The sequence below is a fragment of the Spermophilus citellus genome (genome assembly GCF_964194105.1).
Source record: "Spermophilus citellus genome assembly, chromosome: 3".
NCBI lineage: Eukaryota > Metazoa > Chordata > Mammalia > Rodentia > Sciuridae > Spermophilus > Spermophilus citellus.
The window spans coordinates 174,237,977-174,257,688 of record NC_138184.1 but is presented as its reverse complement, the minus strand read 5'-3'; the positions used below and the strand labels follow the sequence as shown (position 1 = coordinate 174,257,688).

The following is a 19,712-nucleotide window of genomic DNA, read 5'->3' as shown; positions in this document are numbered from 1 at the left end:
CTGATTGGGGATTGGCCCTGCTGTTATTCTTATTAGTGGAGAAGAGAGGCCCTGGGTGGGGACCTCCATGGACCCTTTCATACCTTAGTCCATCTGCAACTACTGAGATGGTTGGCTCTCCCTTTCCTGAGACTGACATGACTGTGTGCTGCTCAGACCCAGATCTCGTTGAAGGCAGGGATCCTGAGTTATGAACTGGTGCTCATCACAGGGTAAATGGCAACAGTCTTTTCAACCCTGTTTCTCTCCTGCAACTGATGCATAGGTCTTTTATTCTTTTAATAATTAAAAAATAAAAGGTGTGTGTTGGGAGGGTGGGATATAGTCCCATGCTTATTTTGCCCACTCTTAAGGACAGAGCTGTTATGATGGACCCTTACCCAGGTAGATGAGCCCTCCTTTGAGGGGCCGTCTACTCTGGTCATTGGTTGGCTAATGTCCTGCACACCTGGCTATGTTGGGGTCTCAGCAGGAGACTGGAGGGCCTCCTTGAGGAGGGCGTGGCCATTGATCCCCAGGCACCAGTGAAGAGGGGAGCTCTTTCAGAGTGGCAATAAGTATGGGAGATATTTGAAAGGGGATTTAATGTATTCTTGAATTTAAAAACATGGTATTTGGTCAGCAGAGTAATAGCAGTTGCTGTCTTTGTATATTGTTACCAGATTAAACCCATGATCCTGAGTTTTTTCTTTGATCAAGGAAAATGGAAACAAATGACCTGCTCCACACACTGACATGCTGAGGGGTAGCAGGTGGCAACCTGGGGAGCAGCTCTCCTGCATAACCTCAGCAGGGCTTGTAAGGTGATATGCTTCATTTGGTTCCAGGAACAGAGGAAGGTTTTTCTTGGTTCTAGGTTTTCTTTACCTTGAATCAGAGATGAAGGAAATGATGACAAGATGCTGGCAGATAATCATTAATTACTCATGTGTAAAGGTCTTTGCCTAAAGAAAGCAGCAACATCTGCTGTATAGGGACCACAGGTTAGCCTGATGGTGAGGAAAGGCCTTGGACTAGCCTGATTGAATCCTGGGTTGAGCCCTCTTTCTGCCATTTACAGAATTTGTGGCATGCTGCCACTGGGCCTGCACACAGGTGCTGCTGACTCATAAGTTTGTTTCTGCTTCCTACAACGAAGAGAATTCATGGCTTTTAAATCTTCCATTGGAAGAGCTGTAAAAATGTTCCTGAAGTTTCTTTGAACTTTCTGGAAGAAAGAAACAGAGATTTGAATAGTTTTAGGAGGTTCTTTTGTTTGATCGAGATCCTAATAAAATGTAGGTCTCTTCTGTAAGGAGAGAACTTAGAGCTGCTGGTGTCGGGGCCAGTCTCTGAAGTGCTCAGCATGTCGTCTGTTGTGTCCTAGGCATTTGAGCTGGCAACAGGAGATTATTTGTTCGAACCACATTCTGGAGAAGACTATTCCAGAGATGAAGGTGAGTGTTGCCTTCTGAAGACCTCAGTCTGGGTCTACCTCATCTACCTGTCCTGAACTTCTAGAAAGTATTGTGTTTTTACTAAAATAGAGCCATGTTTTGGTTTTCAAACACCAAATTCAGATGCTTTTCTTTGGGTTTACAGTCCCTCAGTTTCAGTGAATGGGCAGTGCCTGCCTGGCACAGGCAGCACTCTGCAGAGCCCTCGGGCCTCAGGATGCTCTGCTCCTGGCCTTCCTCAGTGCAGGCACCTTGTTGGTGGGAGAGGGCAGACTGAACAATCGCAGAGCCTCTCCGGAATCCTTTTGTCCACTGATCTGCTGCCCATCTTACTGTCCTGTTTGAGCGCTTGAGTTGAAAACCAGGGAATTCTGGCTTGAATTCCATCTGTAAGCCTGACCATCTCCATGCTTACTTGCTTGCAGTGCTGGGGTGGCCTGGGGTGAGCTGGCATCAGTCACTATGGACACTCCGGAGGGTGCCTGAGGCCTGCTAGTCCCACGAGCCTCTGCATGGATGTGCTGCAGACATTGTTGATTTGAGTCTATTTCTGATTTTTTACTAATTTTCGCTTTTTTCCCTCTTCTTTTATCCCATCCTTCCCCTTGCCCCTCCCATTCCCATATCCTTTTTTTCTCTCCTCCATAGACCACATAGCCCACATCATAGAGCTGCTAGGCAGTATCCCAAGGCACTTTGCTCTATCTGGAAAATATTCTCGGGAATTCTTCAATCGCAGAGGTAGTACCTCTTCTTTTTGAAAAGCGCCACGATGCAGACAGAAACGGAATAGCAGCTGCTGATTGCAGTGTTATGGTGACAAAGGCATTTCTTCTAAATTCCAAATGCAACCCAACAGAATTCCTGTGCTGATTTAAAAGTCAATGGGAAGACCGTGTTTGGCCTGTGCTGCGGTCGCCCTGTGTACTGGCCCCTCCTTGGGGCCCGGGACAGTTGGGTGCCCTCTAGTTCTGGGTCCTGAATCCAGCTGCATGGGGAAAGCCTATGCTTTTGATCATTCAGGTCGCGCTCTGTTTCTGTCTGCGCGGGCGGTGGTAGTGTCTGCATGCAGTGTACTGATTAAACTGTCGTGTGTTTCTGTTTTGCTGGCAATGTTTCCCAATGCAGATCACATAGCATTGATCATTGAACTGCTGGGGAAAGTCCCTCGAAAATACGCTATGTTGGGGAAATATTCCAAGGAGTTTTTCACCAGAAAAGGTAACGGTATTTATGCAACACTAATTTCCAGCATAATCTTCTCCTAAGAGGAGAAATTGTGCGTTCATGTTTGGGCAATGGAGAAAGACCTGGACTTTTACAGCTGGGGAATTCTGCTGAAGAAAGTTCTCAAGAAATAATCTGAACCATCTGATTCTGTGGAATAAGGATTTTGTAAGAAAACAACCTTCCTAAAATCCTTTCTCTGCTCCACTTCTTACCTCTCCTACCACAGGCACCAAAACTGTGTATTCAGATATTTATAAAAAGGATTTTAATGATTTTTAGGAAACAACCAGACTTATCTTTCCATTTCCTTTTTTCATAGACACTCTTTACTGCAACAGAGGCAGCCTAGAGTCTGGACTCAGTGAATGTCTGTGTGTGCTTTGTTGATCTGAGTTGTTTACAGAGGGGTCCAGAAATCCCATGTATATAAAATCTCATTTTCCTCAAGTGTTATGGCATGCTACCTTATAGATGATTTGTTTTAATGTTGTAGTTCTTGCTGACCTTCCCTTGGTGTGACTCTGAAACAGTTCTTTTTTGCCCTTTGTATTCTGCAGTTAGTGATCAGTTTTATAAAATACTATAAACCCCCTCTGCCCTGGGAATTTTGTTTCATTTTGGTACTGGGGATTGAACTCAGGGTGTGATGCATTCCAGACAAGCCTCTGCTATTGAGCTAGAACCCCAGCCCGGGGAATTTTTTTTTTAAACCCCTCCCAAGTGCTATATCATTTTGTGATGGACATAATCAGTGCTCTTATGTCTTCTTTTTGTGTCTTCAATTTGTTTTTGGTTGTAATATTCTTTAATAAAGATTTTTTGGAGGAGGGGGGTTGAGAGTACTGGGAATTGAACCCAGGGGCACTTAACCCCTAAGCCACATCCTGAGCCCTATTTTATATTTTATTTAGAGATAGGGTCTCATTGAGGTTTTGAACTTGTGATCCTCCTGCCTGAGCCCTCTGAGCCGCTGGGATTACAGGTTTGCACCACCATGCCTGGCTTCTAGCCCTTTTTATATTTTATTTAGAGGCAGGGTCTTACTGAGTTGCTTAGGGCCTCACTGAATTACTGAGACTGTTTTTGAAGCTTTAAACTCACAATTCTCTTGCCTAAGCCTTTCGAGCCACTGAGATATCAGGCGTATGTCACCTTGCTCGGCTTAATAAAAGAACTTTTAAAGTTGATTGAGTAGAACGTGGAGGTTCTAGAAATTTCTGAAATTCTCAGATACTTACCTTTTCTTTTTTAGCCAAATTTGAGGAACCAGCTTGACTTTTTATTTTTCTATGAAGAAAATTCTTACTGAGTAAAAAGTTCCCCTCCCTGATGCAGATAAAGTAGCTTTGCTATTAAACTGTTCAGTGACAGATTGTGAGACTGGGGCATGTCATGGACTCTTTTGATCTTAGGTTTCCTCATCTTTCAATGGTGGATTGTTTCATGTTACAGTGTTGTTGCAAGAAGGTGTAAAAGGATGCCTGTGTGACACATGGCACAGCCAGTAGCTGTTATTGATTAGCAGTAGTACTTAGAAAGTGAATGCAATTTTCAAAATGATTGAACCTAGGAAAAGCTCTGGGTTACTGTGGCCTGGGATTCAGTGTGACTTGGGGAATTGTGTTTATTTTACTGAAGGCAGACTCCTCCTTCCACAATTCAGAATGTTTGCAAGGCTGGTGGGATTTGGCCTGCCCCCAGACAGTGTGGCTGACTAGATTTCTCAATGGTCTCTCTCTCTGGTCAGATGGGAGCTGCATGAGAGAGTGGCTTACAACACATCATCCTGGTCTGCTGCAGTATTAGAGAGTGTTACAGCCCTGATAAGTCTCCAGAGAAGAAGGAGGAGACAGGACACTAGACTTAGCACCTGTTCCTCCCAACAGGCGGATGCGTGGGTTTTAGCACCAGGTCTTAGAAGCCACCTTGACCACCACAGGCATCTGGCACTGGTGTGGATTGATAGTGAAGGCATGCAGGGATTATTCTTTTGCAAGCAACAGGGATTGACTTGTTTGTTGTCAGGGGACAGTGTAGGAACCACATACTGTGTATAGGAGGGAAAGAGGGACAATAGAAAGGGACATAAATGATGAGAGAATGAAGTCTCATGAATTAAAGGGTCTCTCCTTGTAGCTGATGGTCATGGAATTGCTCATCAGGTGGCTGCTCTTAGGCTTTCATACTGTTAAATTCTGCCCTGGCCTGGAGCTATGAGTTCCAAGGGTCAGACCTGCTGAATGCCAGCACAGAACCAGCAGCAACAATCACACCATTTGGCAGGAGCCCTCTTCAGAGTGATACCTGGTAAATGGAGATCTGGTGGGTTGTAGGTTTCAAAGAGATCTGCCTGTCTGTGGCCCTTCATGTATGGAAGGCAGCGTTCACATTGGACTTTCCATTAGCACCCTTGTTCCTGTGCCTCCTTGTGAATGTGTAGTTATAGGTTACCATCATTGTCACATGTGCTTTTGGACTTGTATGCTTTGGTTCTTTTTGAGCAGTTTGTGTCAAGGTTACCTGCAGAGTTAAAATGGATTTGTCATCCTTTGATGACAGTCCAAAAACATTTGGACTTGCTGTTGACTGGTAATCAGAGTGAGTTTTCCTACCTTTGGATGTAAGGGAGAATTTCTCTGTAGGCCAGAAATCCCTGAAATGACTGGATTTGGGGCTTATGTTCTTTCCTGATAATTGTTTGTTTATAATGGCTGTGTAATGAGAAGGAATTTAGATTTTTGAAGTCACAGGAATAATATTATGATAAATGAGGAGTTATCATGGAAATAGATTTCACCACATCCCTGAGGATTAAGGAAATGGTTTATTGAAAGACATGTTTTGGCAAGTAGTGTGTGAATATATATTTTGGAAATAATGGGACCTGAATATATATCCATTTAAAATGTTTTCTAAAAAATAACTATTGTGTTAGAACTGATAAAAGACAAAAGCAAAATTTAAAGACTCCAAAGAAGTAATAGTACTCTTCCTTAGCCAGGAAATTAAAAATTGAACTGGATTTTTGAACAGGAAACATAATTAATGCTATCTTCCTATTATGGTACTGCTGATTCCTTTAGGTGTAAACATTGGTCACCAAAGATGGTTAAGAAATGAGGGTGTTGAGGTGTGGCCCATTAGAAATCAGCAGCTCTGTAGATTTTGTTCCTGTTCTGTCTCCAAGAAGTAGGTGGTCCCTAGAAGTGTCTCAGCCCCTAAGTGACAGTTTTGGAAAGTCAGTGCAGGTAAGTGCAGCCCTCTCTGGGCAATATTCTTCTGACCCATTAATAGATACTATTTTAGTAAACATTAGGGTGTTGAGAATGGAACAGTTTAGGTGGTATAATCTCAGCAATTTAGGAGGCCGAGGCAGGAGGATTACAAGTTTTAGACAAGCCTCAGCAACTTATCGAGGCCCTAAGCAACTTAGATCCTGTCTCAAAATAAAAAACAAAAAGGTACAGGGATGTGGCTTTGTGGTTAAGCATCCCTAGGTTCAATCCCTGGTACCCTTCCCTCCAAAATTTTTTTTAAAAAAAGAGAAGTGCAGAGTGGGAAGAAAGTAGTATGTTCTATTTAATATTTGAGCTAAAACTTGTTTGGAATGTTTTCCTTTTATTTGTTTAATTTATGTTGGTTCTGGAAATTGAAACCCCGGCCTTGGGCATGCTAGGCCAATGCCACTGAGCTATATCCCCAGCACCAGTTTGTTTTAGTTTATTTCCAGAATTACCTAAAAAGTAACAGATTCTCTTATTATTAGCTGTGAGGATCAGAGCTCCGTATGGGTGTTACCCACACAGGCTAGACAGACATTGTCAATTGCTCTAAAAGATTTTCACATCATCTCACTTTTATAGCTTCCATAGATAGATGCCAAGGGTGTGCATTAGAGCAATTCATGATTGTGTGGATATCCTGTGAGGACTTTGTTGCCTTTGGAAACCCTGCAAAAGACAGACATGACCTCTCTTGAGGCCTTTTGGGCTCTAGAAGGCTCATTTTAGGATTCTTTGTTTTCAGTGTGAGCTTGACTATAGAAATAGCTAAGAAAAAAGTTTCCTTACACTAGTTATTGTCTTAAAGTTTTCATTTCATGTACAAACTCCTTTTCACTACAATTTCATCTTAAAAACATCATTCTAAGTTTAGAAAAGCATTTTTTTCCTTGGCTGTAAAAAGACCTTAGCAAAAAATTAAAAAGAAGAAAAAGAATGCCGGGGGCGATGGCGCACGCCTGCAATCCCAGCAGCTCGTGAGGATTAGACAGGAGGATTGCAAGTTCACAGCCAACCTCAGCAACTGCGAGACACTAAGCAACTTAGTGAGACCCTGTCTCTAAATAAAATACAAAACAGGGCTAGGGATGTGGCTCAGTGGTTGAGTGCCCCTGAGTTCAATCCCTGGTACCAACAAAAAAAAAAAAAAAAAAGAGAGAAAAGAAAGAAAAGACATTAGAAGATAAGCTCTCTGAGAACTAAGATGCAGGAGCTTGCTCTGGTGTACAGCTGGATCTCTAGCCAAATTTAATGCCTGCAACAGAGTAGGTTCAGTAAATATTTGTTGATTAAATGTAAGCACCTTAACCTGTATGCATTCTTTGTTTTGGATAGAAACAGAGTGAGCATATGTTCCACTTTGCCTGGGCTAGTGCTAGCGTAAAGCCTGCTGTCCTGGCATAACTACTTACCCTTGCTCACACCAGGACCTGTGCGGAGAATGCATGATAAAGGCCCCCTTGACTGGAATTGTGATGAAAGACAGGGATGCCATGTCCACAATTCTGTGCCCTGGAGGCAGAATGCTGATAGAGAACATATAGCAAATCTATATGCGGTCCTGAGAATCAAACGCAGTGCCTCACACATGGTAGGCATGTGCTCTACTACTGAGCCACAACCCCAGCCCTTGAAGGTAGTTTTAATGCAGTAATTTTAGCATACACGTGTTTTGACCACAATTTATCATATGTGGGCAGATGTAGAATTTTCCACTTATGGTAGAAAATAAGTTTCAGATTTTTGGATTAAGGATGCTCAACCTATAATTCATCCCATTTAGTCACTCTAGTCTCTCCACCCTCAGCCTTCAGATTTGCCTGCTCTGCATATGTCATAGAATTAGAACCACATACTATGTGGTCTTTTGTATCTTGCTTTTTTCACTTAGCATAATATCTTTGGAGGCTTAGCCATGTGGTAGCATGAACTCCATAGGAATGTAGCACCTTTTGTTTATCCACCCACCACTGGATAGACATTTGTTTTGTTTCTCCATTTTGGCTATTGTGAATAATGCTGATATTATTAATTTTCAAGTTTTTGTTTGGACATATGTTTTCATTTCCCTTGAATGCACATGTGTGATGGTTGAAGTACAAAGGTTTTTAAAAATTTTTTTATTTGTTCTTTTTAGATATACATGACAGTAGATACATACATAGAGTATAACTTAATTCTAATTAGGTTCCCATTGTTGTGGTTGAATATGATGTGGAGTTACACGGGTCGTGTATTCATATATGAACATAGTAAAGTTATGTCTGATTAATTCTACTGTCTTTCCTATCTCCTGTCCCTTCTCTTCATTCCCCTTTGTCTACTCCAGTGAATGAAGTACAGAGGTCTTCATTTTGATGATTAGTTTATATACTTTTGCTTTATCTTTTTACTTGTGCTGTAGATAGCTTACTTAAGAAATCATTACCTACTTGAAGGCCATGAAGATTTACTTTTCTTTTCTAAAAATGTTCTAGTTTTATAGTTAGGTGTCTGATCCATTTTTAGTTAATTTTTTCTATGTGACATGAGGATTTTTTGAACTCAACTATTTGTGTTTTGTATACCTATGAAGGAATTTGTTCAGATTTCTTAAATTTTGTTTCTTGCTTCGTATCACTATATATTGGTAAATTTCCTTTCTATGTATAGAATACTGAAATTTAGCATAATCATTTTATAATTACCAATATTCACTGACATATAGTGTCATGGATTTGCCTTTTTACTCCTCCCATGTGGTATGAAACTTCATGCATCTGTTTAATTTTGGAATATTATAATTTTATGGACAAAGTAACATTTTCCTTGATAGCTCATTTAACATTCAAGAGAGATGTAAGTAATCTGGCACTGGCAAATACAGTTGCTGTCTCAAAGCCTCTGTTAGAGAAGGAACCCTGCTGCTTACTGTGGTTTTTTTTTTTTTTTTTTTTTTTTGGCTCTGTTAAGACATTTCTCAGCAAATTCAGAAGCCCGAGGGGCTCTAAATTATAGCACCTGATGGCAGTCGGTGCCACCTGGCTTATGGAGCTCTTATGTGCATGTGTATATGGAAGAGTGGGTATTGAGCTGATAACTTATAGTCACAGGAAAGGTTATGATGCTGAGTATTATTTTCCAGCACTAGGGATTGAACCCCCAGGTATGTTTTACCACTGAGCAACATACCCCTGCCTTAAAAATTTTTTTGGTCCCAGGGATTGAACCCCAGGGTGCTTAATCACTGAGCCACATTCCAAGCCCTTTTTATTTTGAGACAGGTTCTTGCTAAGTTGCTGGGGCTGGCCTCAAACTTGTGATCCTTCTGCCTCAGCCTCCTGAATTTCTGGGATTACAGGTTTGTTCCTCTGTGCCCAGCTGATGCTCAGTATTTTAAGAAGCAAAGGCTGAGTGCATAACGTAGTGACAAAGTGCTTGCCTACCATACATGTGTTTAATCATAGGTATACCTATATTTAATCCTTGGTACCACAAAAAAGGAGGAAAAAAAAAAAACTAGAAACCTGGATTTAAAAAGTAAAAGTCATCACAATTAAGCATCTAATTATCTCCAGATTTGTTTCAGTGACATCTTTGTATATATTCTTAAGAAAAAAATAAGGTAGAAGTTCTTTTTCTAAATTTTTATTATACTTTTACTAATTTACTTTTATGTGGTGCTGAGGATAGAATCCAGTGCCTCACATTTGGTAGGCAAGCGCTCCACCCCTGAGCAAAAACTCCAGCCCAAGGTAAAAATTCTTTAATTTGCTAGGGAGCTGATTGGACAGTTGGGAGAAAATAGGAACCTCATCCATGACTGATAGATAGCATTTCTTCGTATTATATCAAACATAATGATTTGTACATATACTCATAAGGCATCTATATTATCCATGTTTTTTAATTTTAGAAACAGTCCTGTGTTCTCTTAGGTTAGTAATCCTGTATATTCAGTGCTTGTAGGAGTTTAGGATTTTTTTTTTTTTGAGTATTGCATACTTTGCTGTTTTAAGTCATGTTTTTATATACAGTTTATTATATGAGATTACCTAGCCAAAAGTATGTTAGCTATTTTAGGCTGCTCTTAGCATATTTATTTTTTTTTGGGGGGGGGACAGGAGATTGAAGCAAGGGGTGCTTTGCTGATCTACCTCTCCCACACTTTTGTTTTTTATTTTGAGAAAGCGTCTCACTAAGTTGCTGAGACTGGCCTCAAACTTGTAATCCTTCTGCCTTAGCTACTCAAGTTGCTGGGATTACAGGTGTGCACCACCATGCTTAGCTGCTTTGAAAATATACATCAGTTTTTAGTATGGCTAGTTATGTGATTAAATACTTTTTCATAGCCTGTGTTCCTAGCACAGATATTGTGTACTGTGCAGTTGTTAAGGAATCTGTAGAGATACAACTTATCTTTTCATGGAAGATTGTATAGTCGATCCTTTGTATCCATGGATTCCATATTATATTTCAACCAACCACACTTCAGAAATATATTTTAGAATAGCTGTGTCTCTACTCAACACATATAGACCTTTGTTCTTGTTATTATCCACTAAGCAATATAACAACTGCAATAGAACATTTACATTGTATTAGGTGTATTCTAGAGATGATTTACAGTATACTGGAGAATGTGTAATATATATTGGTTAATGCAAATACTTTTTCTTCTCAGTGGTGTTTGTGTTGGGGAGGTGTTCTGCAACCAGTCCCTGTAGATACACAGAGATGATTATGCTTAGTTTGATATCCATTGAAGGATTTTAGTTTAGAAACTGGCACCCTCAAAAGCAGGTTCTTTTCCTATTCTGAGCAGAATGTTTCTCAGCATTTGTATTCACCTACAAACTTGTGGAGTATGTGTTCCAAGAAAGTTCTCCCCTTCCAGAAAACTTGTTTTTGCATATCATGTGTGAGCTGTCTTAGTTTTCTTTAGTATTTTCTGATGGGATCAATAGTCACTCTAAGCTAGTCACATTACTGAAAATAGGAAGATTCAGGGAAACAACCTGACAACTAAGAAAACTGACATTTTGGTGCATTTGCTTTCCATGTTCCTGGGTATTTAAAAATCAGTCTTGTGATTATCTGCAGAACATAGTTTTGAGCATGTTCTGTTACTACCTACATTGTCCCATATGATTTCCCCCTGTGTTATTTTTCAAGTGGATGTACCTTGGTGTTTTTTAAACCACCATTCTCCCATTATTGAGCATTTATGACTTTACAATTTTGTGGAGCATATTTGGGGGCAAAAGGTATGCTAGGGTTTTATCTTCTTAAGTTGGATTCCGAGAACTGGATTTTCTGGGTTAGAGGGATAAAAACCTTTAGTGATTCCTCAGACTTTTTTCTGAGACTGTTTCCTTCACAAGCAACCCCTTCCACCACTGAAATTACAGGTCTTCCTCATTAAACATAGACCTGACCTCCAGTTTAGAAGCAATGCTTAAATCAATCCCAGGGCTCACGTTGGAACCAGAATATTATTTGTCACCTCACCCTCTTCAATAAGAAACCCTCTTGAAAGTTTCCTTATACCAAATTCTGTGTCTAACATGATCACAAATCAGTAGACAAACCGGTCCAAAAGAGAGTGCAGCCAAAAGGAAGAGCTACTGGGAGGTAGGATTTAGGTGATTTCTGCTTTTGTTTTTTGTAATGTTCTTTTATTTTTGTTATGCTTTTAAAGGGGGGAGGGTGTTTCTAAATTGAGTTGAATAAGTGGATAAAACAAAACAGCCCAGGCCTCCTGAGAAGAGTTTCATGAGCGTAGTAGTGACTCTGTGGATACATGAGAAGAATTTACCTTGTAGGTTAGATTACAGCAGGTGAAAGGAAAGAGAAGACTCAGCCCTTACATGAGGTGCTGGGTGCTTGAATCCCTCTGTCTGCCCCACTGAGACCTGGCTGTGTGGCTGCAGGCCCTGTGGCTGGCTCTGGGGCGTGGGCACGGCACGGTGCGGTACTTCCTCTGTCTGCAGGAGCTGCTCAGGGGCCCACTCTGAGGGGCACCCAGGAGGCCTCTATATGGGCAGGGGTGGGGTGTCCTGTGAAATTTTTGAACAAAGAAAATGAGTTATTCATAATGCAATTTACCCTGACCTTTTGGCAGTTTGATTTAAAAATAACTTTTTTTTTTTTTATATATTACGAAAAAGACCATTTACTAGCTTGTTAGTCATCTGTTAGATCAGTCAGAGTCGTTTGCAACCCAGCTTTTTTGAGTAGCACTTTTTCTATTACTCCTAGCACATTTTGACAATTATAGGTTAAAGTTTATGAAGAGATGTCCTTGGACTCAGATTTTATAACAAATGAACTATTTGGTTTAGTCTCTAAAGCTGTGTTGCCCATTCCAATAGCCACTAGCTGTGTGTGGCTGGTCAAATTTAGACAAATTAAAATGTTATTTCTTCATTGCACTAGTCACATTTCATATGTTTATTAGCCACATGTGGCCAGAGGCTTTCAAATTGGATAGCACAGATAAAAAGTACATCTCTACCATCACAAAAAGTTCTCTTTGTGCTACTCTACAAGAAAAGACTCCTTTTTCTTTGCATGATAACATGAAGAGATAATTGTGCAAGGACTTCAAATGGTGTACATCTACAGCTTTTTCTAGGCAAGCTTGCAAATTACCAAAGATCCCAACTTGGAGGAAAGTGGCTTTGTCAGCTTTTGGAAATGAAAACATTCTGAGCATTATCAGTGTACCTATTTAACCTAGAACTGAGGTGAATGAACTATTAATTAATCCTTATTTACATCCACCAGACTTATTTGGTATATGACATGGTCACAATGATAATTGCTTAGGGTGGGAAGCCTAGTGTTCCTTGTTGTTGCCATAAAGTGTGGAGCAGGTAGGTTGTCTGCTTCAGTGAAAAGAACCCGGATGAACCAACTATGGGAAATGCAAATTTGGAGCTTTCTTGATATTGGTGTGGTTTTTTTCCTTCTTCCTCCCTGCAGGAGAACTGCGGCACATCACCAAGCTGAAGCCCTGGAGCCTCTTTGATGTACTTGTAGAAAAGTATGGCTGGCCCCATGAAGATGCTGCACAGTTTACAGATTTCCTGATCCCGATGTTAGAAATGGTTCCTGAAAAACGAGCCTCAGCTGGCGAATGCCTTCGACATCCTTGGTTGAATTCTTAGCAAATTCTACAAATATAGCATTCTGAGCTAGCAAATGTTTTCCAGTACATTGGACCCAAACGGTGACTCTCATTCTTTAACAGGATTACAAGTGAGCTGGCTTCATCCTCAGACCTTTATTTTGCTTTGAGGTACTGTTGTTTGACATTTTGCTTTTTGTGCACTGTGATCCTAGGGAAGGGTAGTCTTTGTCTTCAGCTAAGTAGTTTACTGACCATTTTCTTCTGGAAACAATAACATGTCTCTAAGCATTGTTTCTCGTGTTGTGTGACATTCAAATGTCATTTTTTTGAACGAAAAATACTTTCCCCTTTGTGTTTTGGCAGGTTTTGTAACTATTTATGAAGAAATATTTTAGCTGAGTACTATATAATTTACAATCTTAAGAAATTATCAAGTTGGAACCAAGAAATAGCAAGGAAATGTACAATTTTATCTTCTGGCAAAGGGACATCATTCCTGTATTATAGTGTATGTAAATGCACCCTTGTAAATGTTACTTTCCATTAAGTATGGGATGGGGACTCAATTTTTCAGAAAAGCTACCAAGTCCTTAGTGCTTTGTAGCCCAAGTTGCATGTAGCAGACTCACTGCTTCAAGGAGTTGTGCAAATTTTTCATTCCATAACAGTCCATTTACATTAGATTTTTAAATAAAATGGCTCTGGGTAACAAGATGTCATTCCCTATATGGCACTTTAAAAGAAGAAAAGACATGCTTCTCATTCTAAAATATACCTTATAATTGGGCAGTTCCATTTGTATTTTTGCATATTTTTTAAAGTACTTTAAAAGAAAAAAAGCGATTTCTCTTTGAAAATGTGATAGCCTGGTACCACGTTGTGTTGCCTTCTCCAAACACTGTAAGTTAAATACATGAAATTGGACAAGAGAAACATGTTCAGTGTGTGGAATGAAAAAATATATATATTTTTTGGAAAAGCATGATCGTGTTTGTCTAAACACAAGGTATGGTATATACAGTTTGCAGTGCGGTGGGAAGAATACTTTTCACAGCTCAAAGGTAACAATGATCACGTTCATTCCATAGGCAGCTTTATGTGTGGCTACCACAGCTTATTATACTAGCTTTTTCTTTGTCTTTCCATGAATGAGAAAATGATTTTCCCTTTGCAGGTTGCACACAGTTTTTGTTTATGCATTTCCTTAAAATTAATTGTAGAATCCAGGACACAAAATCCATTAGTAGGCAATACAATTTTAGAACGTTAATATATAGAGGTATATTTAGCCTCTTTTAGATGTCAGTGAAATGAATGTCTTTTATTTTAAATTTTACATTCATTAAGGTGCCTCTTTTTTCTTGACTTTGTCCATTAACATTTATTCATATGCCTTTGCAATAACTAGATTGTGAAAAGCTAACAAGTGTTGTAACAATAATCCATTGTTTGAGGTGCTTGCAGTTGTCTTAAAAATTAAAGTGTTTGGTTTTTTTCCAGACATTGCCTTGGTCATTGCCCTATATTTGAAGTGACAGGATCAACAAACATTTGCTTTCAGTGTCTTCCAAACTAAAAAGAATACCAACATTCCTGCTGCAGCATATGTAGTTGTAGAACATGCATTAAAGCTTATTATAAGGAAATCATTTATTTTTTGAGGGCAGAAAGTATTTAGGAAAGATGATAACAGTGTAGATTCATTACCTTCAACTTGTCATCTTTTTTATCCATGTTTCATCAAAAACATACTAACTGCATTTTAAACTTCTCAAATTTTCCTTAACAGCATTCACTCTGAGGGAGCAAGAGAGACAATCCTCTTAGGAACTGGCATTGTATCTTATGTTGCTGTGAGGTAGAATGAACCATTCATTGACGAAATCTTCATGCTAAGTTTTTCTAGTGAGGCTATAGGTTTCCATGTAGATTCTATGACCAGTGATGCTATTATTCACGAATTGCACTGGAAACATTTTTACAGGAGCCACAGAGTACATATGTGTCCTCTGGGTAAGAATTTTCTGGAAGGTTAGAGTATACTTGAATGAAATTTGTCTAATGCAGTTTTAGTTCATGTTAGGAAGGAAACTAATTTTAAGGTGGTATCCTTATGATAAAATAGCCTAAATACTAACTTGTTTTCTATGTAGAAACAGTTGTTCTAGAAGGAATTACATTTTATTAGGAACTATATGGTTTTAACAGATTCTTGGTGGCTTGTTGATAAAGAATGCATACAAGGCAAAGGAGAACCAATAGTTGTGCTAAATATTATAGCCTGTTTAGTGAACTTCATTGAATATCCTATCTTTTTTCCTGTGGTCCATGTGAAGTCTTCATGGAAAGTTGCAAGCAGTGGATCACATAGGGGATTATAGCCAGTTCAGAACCTGGCTGTCTGCACATTGGCCAACAGTACTGCTCAAGGGCCAAGAACAAATGGATATTAAGAACTTCAAAGGGGCATATACTTTCAGGTGAAAACTGATGTACTACTTGCTTCTTCCTGTACTTGGACCATACATAACTTATTAATGGGATAAAGTATGGGAACTTTCCATGGGCATAGAGAAACTGTTTATTTCTGTATATTATTTCCTAAAATTTCATATTTTTTCTCTTTTTTAAAATGAAAGTTTGGTAGAGGACAATGTTTGAAGAATGTGTGTGTCCATCAAAGAGTCAAAGAATTTATTTACTGTTTCACGGTTTTACACAGAAGCTTATGTATATATTAGTTTTGTAGTAGGCCAAAGTAGGAATAAAAATGCTTTAGGTGGGGGCCTTCTAAAGAGATGAATATTGATATTTCACATGCCAGTTAACTTTGCTGTGTTTGAAACTATCAAGAGGGACAGATGATGTAAACTCATTTCTTCTCAAATGTTTTTTTAGTCATTAACATAAGCAGCATTTTGTTTGAAGATCAATGATGGCAAAGTTGACCTTTGTTCTTAAAGCTCATTAGGATTGAACTCTAGATAAGCTGTATTGATGCACCATTGTCAGCTAATTTTCAAAGGAAATGGAAATTAAAATCATAAAACATGACTTAAATTACTACCAAATCTCATTCATTTTTTAAGTCTATTTACTTTTTTTCTCCTAATGCACAAAATATGTATAGTATATAGTGCCCAAATTATGTCAAAGTATTTGGATGATGAAAAATATGTTGATAAAAACAGTGTCATTGCTATTGTATACACTTAATTAGTGTATACCTAAGAGGTAGAAGGCAAAGGCTGGGAATTTTTATTTTCAAAATTGAACTAGCATTTTATATTTAGGCAATAAAAAATTCACTTGAGAGGCCATTTATTTATCTTAAATGATGCCATTTCCCTTTAGTTTTGTATACCCAAGCCAAATTTAAAGACACTTATCAATATTTCAGTCGTGTTCTAAAATGTGCAAATTAGATATTGCTGTTTTTTAGGCAGACTAATTTTTTTTTTAAATAACTTGTAAATTGCAGTCTGTAACTCTTTATCATGTGTAATTCTGTAGTGGTCTGGATTCATTGTGATGTCACATACTTAAGTAGACTTACACAGCATGACTATTTAATTTCCTGTGATTCTTGCTCCTGCAAAAATGGCAAGTAGAAACCATGATGGGACCAACCTCTTACTCCCTCTAGCTCTCCTCCTGAGGTAGTAGTCACTAAAGAAAATTTAAGTTTCTTTACAAATTGTATTTGAAAACTGTAACTCTCATAAAATCAGTCAAGCAGACCCCCATCTTAGAAGTTGTACAGGACAATTTGGTAAAACTGACATAATTGTGATTTATTAACATGAATTAAAATGCCCAACCAGTGCTTCAATGTGACAGTATATTTAAAATAAAAAAGAAATGAAAGGTCATATACTGTACTACTTTCACAAAGATCACACAGTTTTGCAAAAGACTTGTCATATGTACAATGCTATATATCAAATGAAAAAAGCTGTAAGCAATTATGTACGCAAAAGAAATGCAGTATTTACAGTTTGTCAGGAGACACTAGAAATCATCTATACATTAAATTACATTCTGCTTGCAAATAACTGATAAAACAAAATGAGCCATGTCCACACCAAACTATAAAAATCTGTATTGCATTTTATACCTAAGTTGCACTCACAGAACTGCTGACCAAAAAAAAAAAAAAAAACTTCATAGTGCCATTACTTAGCTGTGTACTTAATGCATATGTAGAAAATAATATAGAAAACATTCACTAAATGAATTCAACTGCAACAATAAAATTTAAAGATCATGTAGCATCAAATCTATTGCCAGAAAACAGCTGGAATGTTCACTTATAAAATAAAGATACCTAATACTGGCTTAGCACATTTTTTTTTTTAAGGAATTTTAAAAAGCAAAAATGGGAAAAATACAATGAAAGAGCACTGGTTTTTGTTTTTGTTTTTTTTTATACAAAGTTTCATGTACAAGCTTTAAAAAGTACCTTAATAGGTACATATGAAATATACAGTTTATCTTACAGAACATTTTAAAAAATGTTTTTGGAGTCCATTTTAATGCCACCCTGAACCATGGTAATTGTTCTGAAACGTTGGTGGCACCTGTGCTCTGTGAATTGGAATCTGTCCAGGCACTGGCGATGCCTGCTGAGGTCCTTGCACCCCATGTGGCAGGGCCACAGAGCCAGGATGAGGACAGAACCCTGAAGCAGTAGGTGTTGGAATACTGTTTGGTCCTTGGGGCTGGAGATGAGGACCTGCAACAGGTAATGGACAATGTGGCCCTGTTCCAGAAGGCTGGTGTTGGGGTCCCGGTCCCAAAGTGGTATGATGTGTAGCTTGTGAGGGATACGGTGGTACAGCTGGATGAGCACTTGAAGGAAAAAGTGGAGGTCCTTGATGAGGTGGGTGGTGTAAAGCTTGGCCTGATGTCGTATGATGCCCAGAAGCCAAAACACTGGACGGAGGAGGGGGAGGAGGAGGCGGGGGTGCTGAATTTACATGCTGGTGTTGTGCTTGTAGACCTTGGAGTCCTGTGGAAGGATGGGGTGGTGGATGGTGATGAGGGGCAGGACCAGGGGGTGGAGGGGGTGGTGGTAAATGGTGTCCAGCAGTTTGAGAATGCATATGTGACCCAGGAGTGACAGCATGAACTGCCCCTACTACATGTGCTACAGAGTGTTGCTGATGGGAATTCGGCTGTTGTACAAGGTGTGGTCCTGGAGCAGGTGGTGGAGGAGGAGGGGGTGGGACGACAGCAGCAGAAGTTTGATGGTGAATGGTGGGGTTCTGAGAGGACAAAAAATGCCCTGGAGTAACATGGTGTCCTGGAACTGATTGCTGGCTTGTGGTGCCAGGAAGTGCTTGATTTGGTCCTGATGTAAACACAGTTTGTTGGGCAAGACTACCTTTGAGCTGATTATAATTCTGAAAGTTTGCAGGGGGCTGCTGGTTTTGATAATAAGACGAAGAAGGAGGCGGTGGGGGTGGGGGTGGAGGTGCCGTGCTGTTCACACTTTGTTGGTTAAACTGACTGTATGTTGCTGAAGATTGTCCTGAGGGTGTCTGTGTAAATAATGCTCCAGAAGTTGCCTGCTGAGTATTGGCTTGAAGGTTCTGTGCTGCTGGATAAAAATTTCTCTGAGGCTCTCGCTGAGGGGTTCCAACTTGAGGTGACTGTGAATGATGAGGCCTGTAGGGAGATCCTAACTGTTGTGCTGGAGGCTTTGGTGAGAGATAACCATGCTGTACAGGTGTGTGAGGCGTAGATGGCTTAGGAGGGTTTTCTATGTGGGGTGATGGAGGACAGTGCAACTTCGTTGGTGCAGAAGGCAGCTTTTGTGAAAGTTGCTCAGATGAACTGCGAACATGTGGCTGAGGAGGATGGTTCTTTGAAAGTGCTTGGGTGTTATTTGATAGCTGTTTTTGTTGGAGCTCTGTTTTTAGGTGAACACTGTTCTCAGCTTCTGATACAATAACTGTTGTCTCCCAATGGGGATCTGGTTTTGTGAGTATTTTCCCATGTGGTTGAGCAGGAATTACAGGTCCCGGTGAACCAGGCTATGAAGAGAAAACAAATAAACTTGATATATTATATAAACTTAAGAAACATTTTATGAACCTTGAGTTTTATTCTTGTTGGTTTAATATGTTAAATTTTTAAAAGGGGGAAGGAAATGTAGGGTTGAGAAGTCAACAACAGAGGCTTGAGATGTTGCAAGGCCAGTTTCTGTGAGTGGTTTCAACAAATTCCAGTGAGTGTATAGTGAATTTTACTGAAGACAAGTTGAGGAAATTAGTCTGCATTTTTCTGTAAGGAGAAAGACGCATTTTGGAGTCTTACTTTAACCAACACTCTTCAGGATTAAGTTCCATAACTGAATACTCAATCCAGGGCATAGATTGGTTTGGGTAAATAAACTTGCTTTCTTGGACCATTTTGATTTTTAATACCTTTTCATTTTCCTTGTAAACTGTTCACACGTAAATAATCCAAAAGATCTTTTTGTTGTTAAGATACGAAAACCAATCTTAAGATTCCATATCATCTGTTCCCAGTGATTTACCTGACGCATCAGATTATCATTCCTCTACATGAATTTGTCACCTGACCTTTTGTTTTTAGAGAATTGACTAGGTATGTATTTCATGAAGTTATGAGTTTCCTAGATAC

At 39.4% G+C, this 19,712-nt stretch overlaps 2 protein-coding genes across 16 annotated transcripts in view; one reads left to right on the top strand and one right to left on the bottom strand.

The window, feature by feature from the left end:
* The window catches only part of SRPK2 (SRSF protein kinase 2), a gene marked incomplete at its 5' end in the record, with an annotated part of 239,643 nt that extends 222,147 nt beyond the window's left edge, over window positions 1-17,496 (top strand). For 5 of the 10 annotated variants that reach the window (XM_081286031.1, XM_081286032.1, XM_081286028.1 and 2 more), the window contains 3 exons: window positions 1,367-1,436; window positions 2,085-2,177; window positions 12,914-17,496. In XM_081286031.1, the coding sequence (XP_081142157.1) occupies window positions 1,367-1,436; window positions 2,085-2,177; window positions 12,914-13,098 (348 nt within the window). In that variant the 3' untranslated portion in view covers window positions 13,099-17,496. Of the gene's footprint in view, window positions 1-662; window positions 1,323-1,366; window positions 1,437-2,084; window positions 2,178-2,564; window positions 2,658-12,913 lie in introns of those variants that run through there. The other 5 variants (XM_081286029.1, XM_081286037.1, XM_081286033.1 and 2 more) reach the window with 3 other exon arrangements.
* KMT2E (lysine methyltransferase 2E (inactive)) overlaps window positions 17,469-19,712 on the bottom strand; it is a 92,509-nt gene continuing 90,265 nt past the window's right edge. For all 6 annotated transcript variants that reach the window (XM_081286023.1, XM_081286024.1, XM_081286025.1 and 3 more), the window contains one exon: window positions 17,469-19,099. In XM_081286023.1, coding sequence (XP_081142149.1) covers window positions 17,594-19,099 — 1,506 coding nt within the window. In that variant the 3' untranslated portion in view covers window positions 17,469-17,593. The remainder of the gene's footprint in view (window positions 19,100-19,712) is intronic.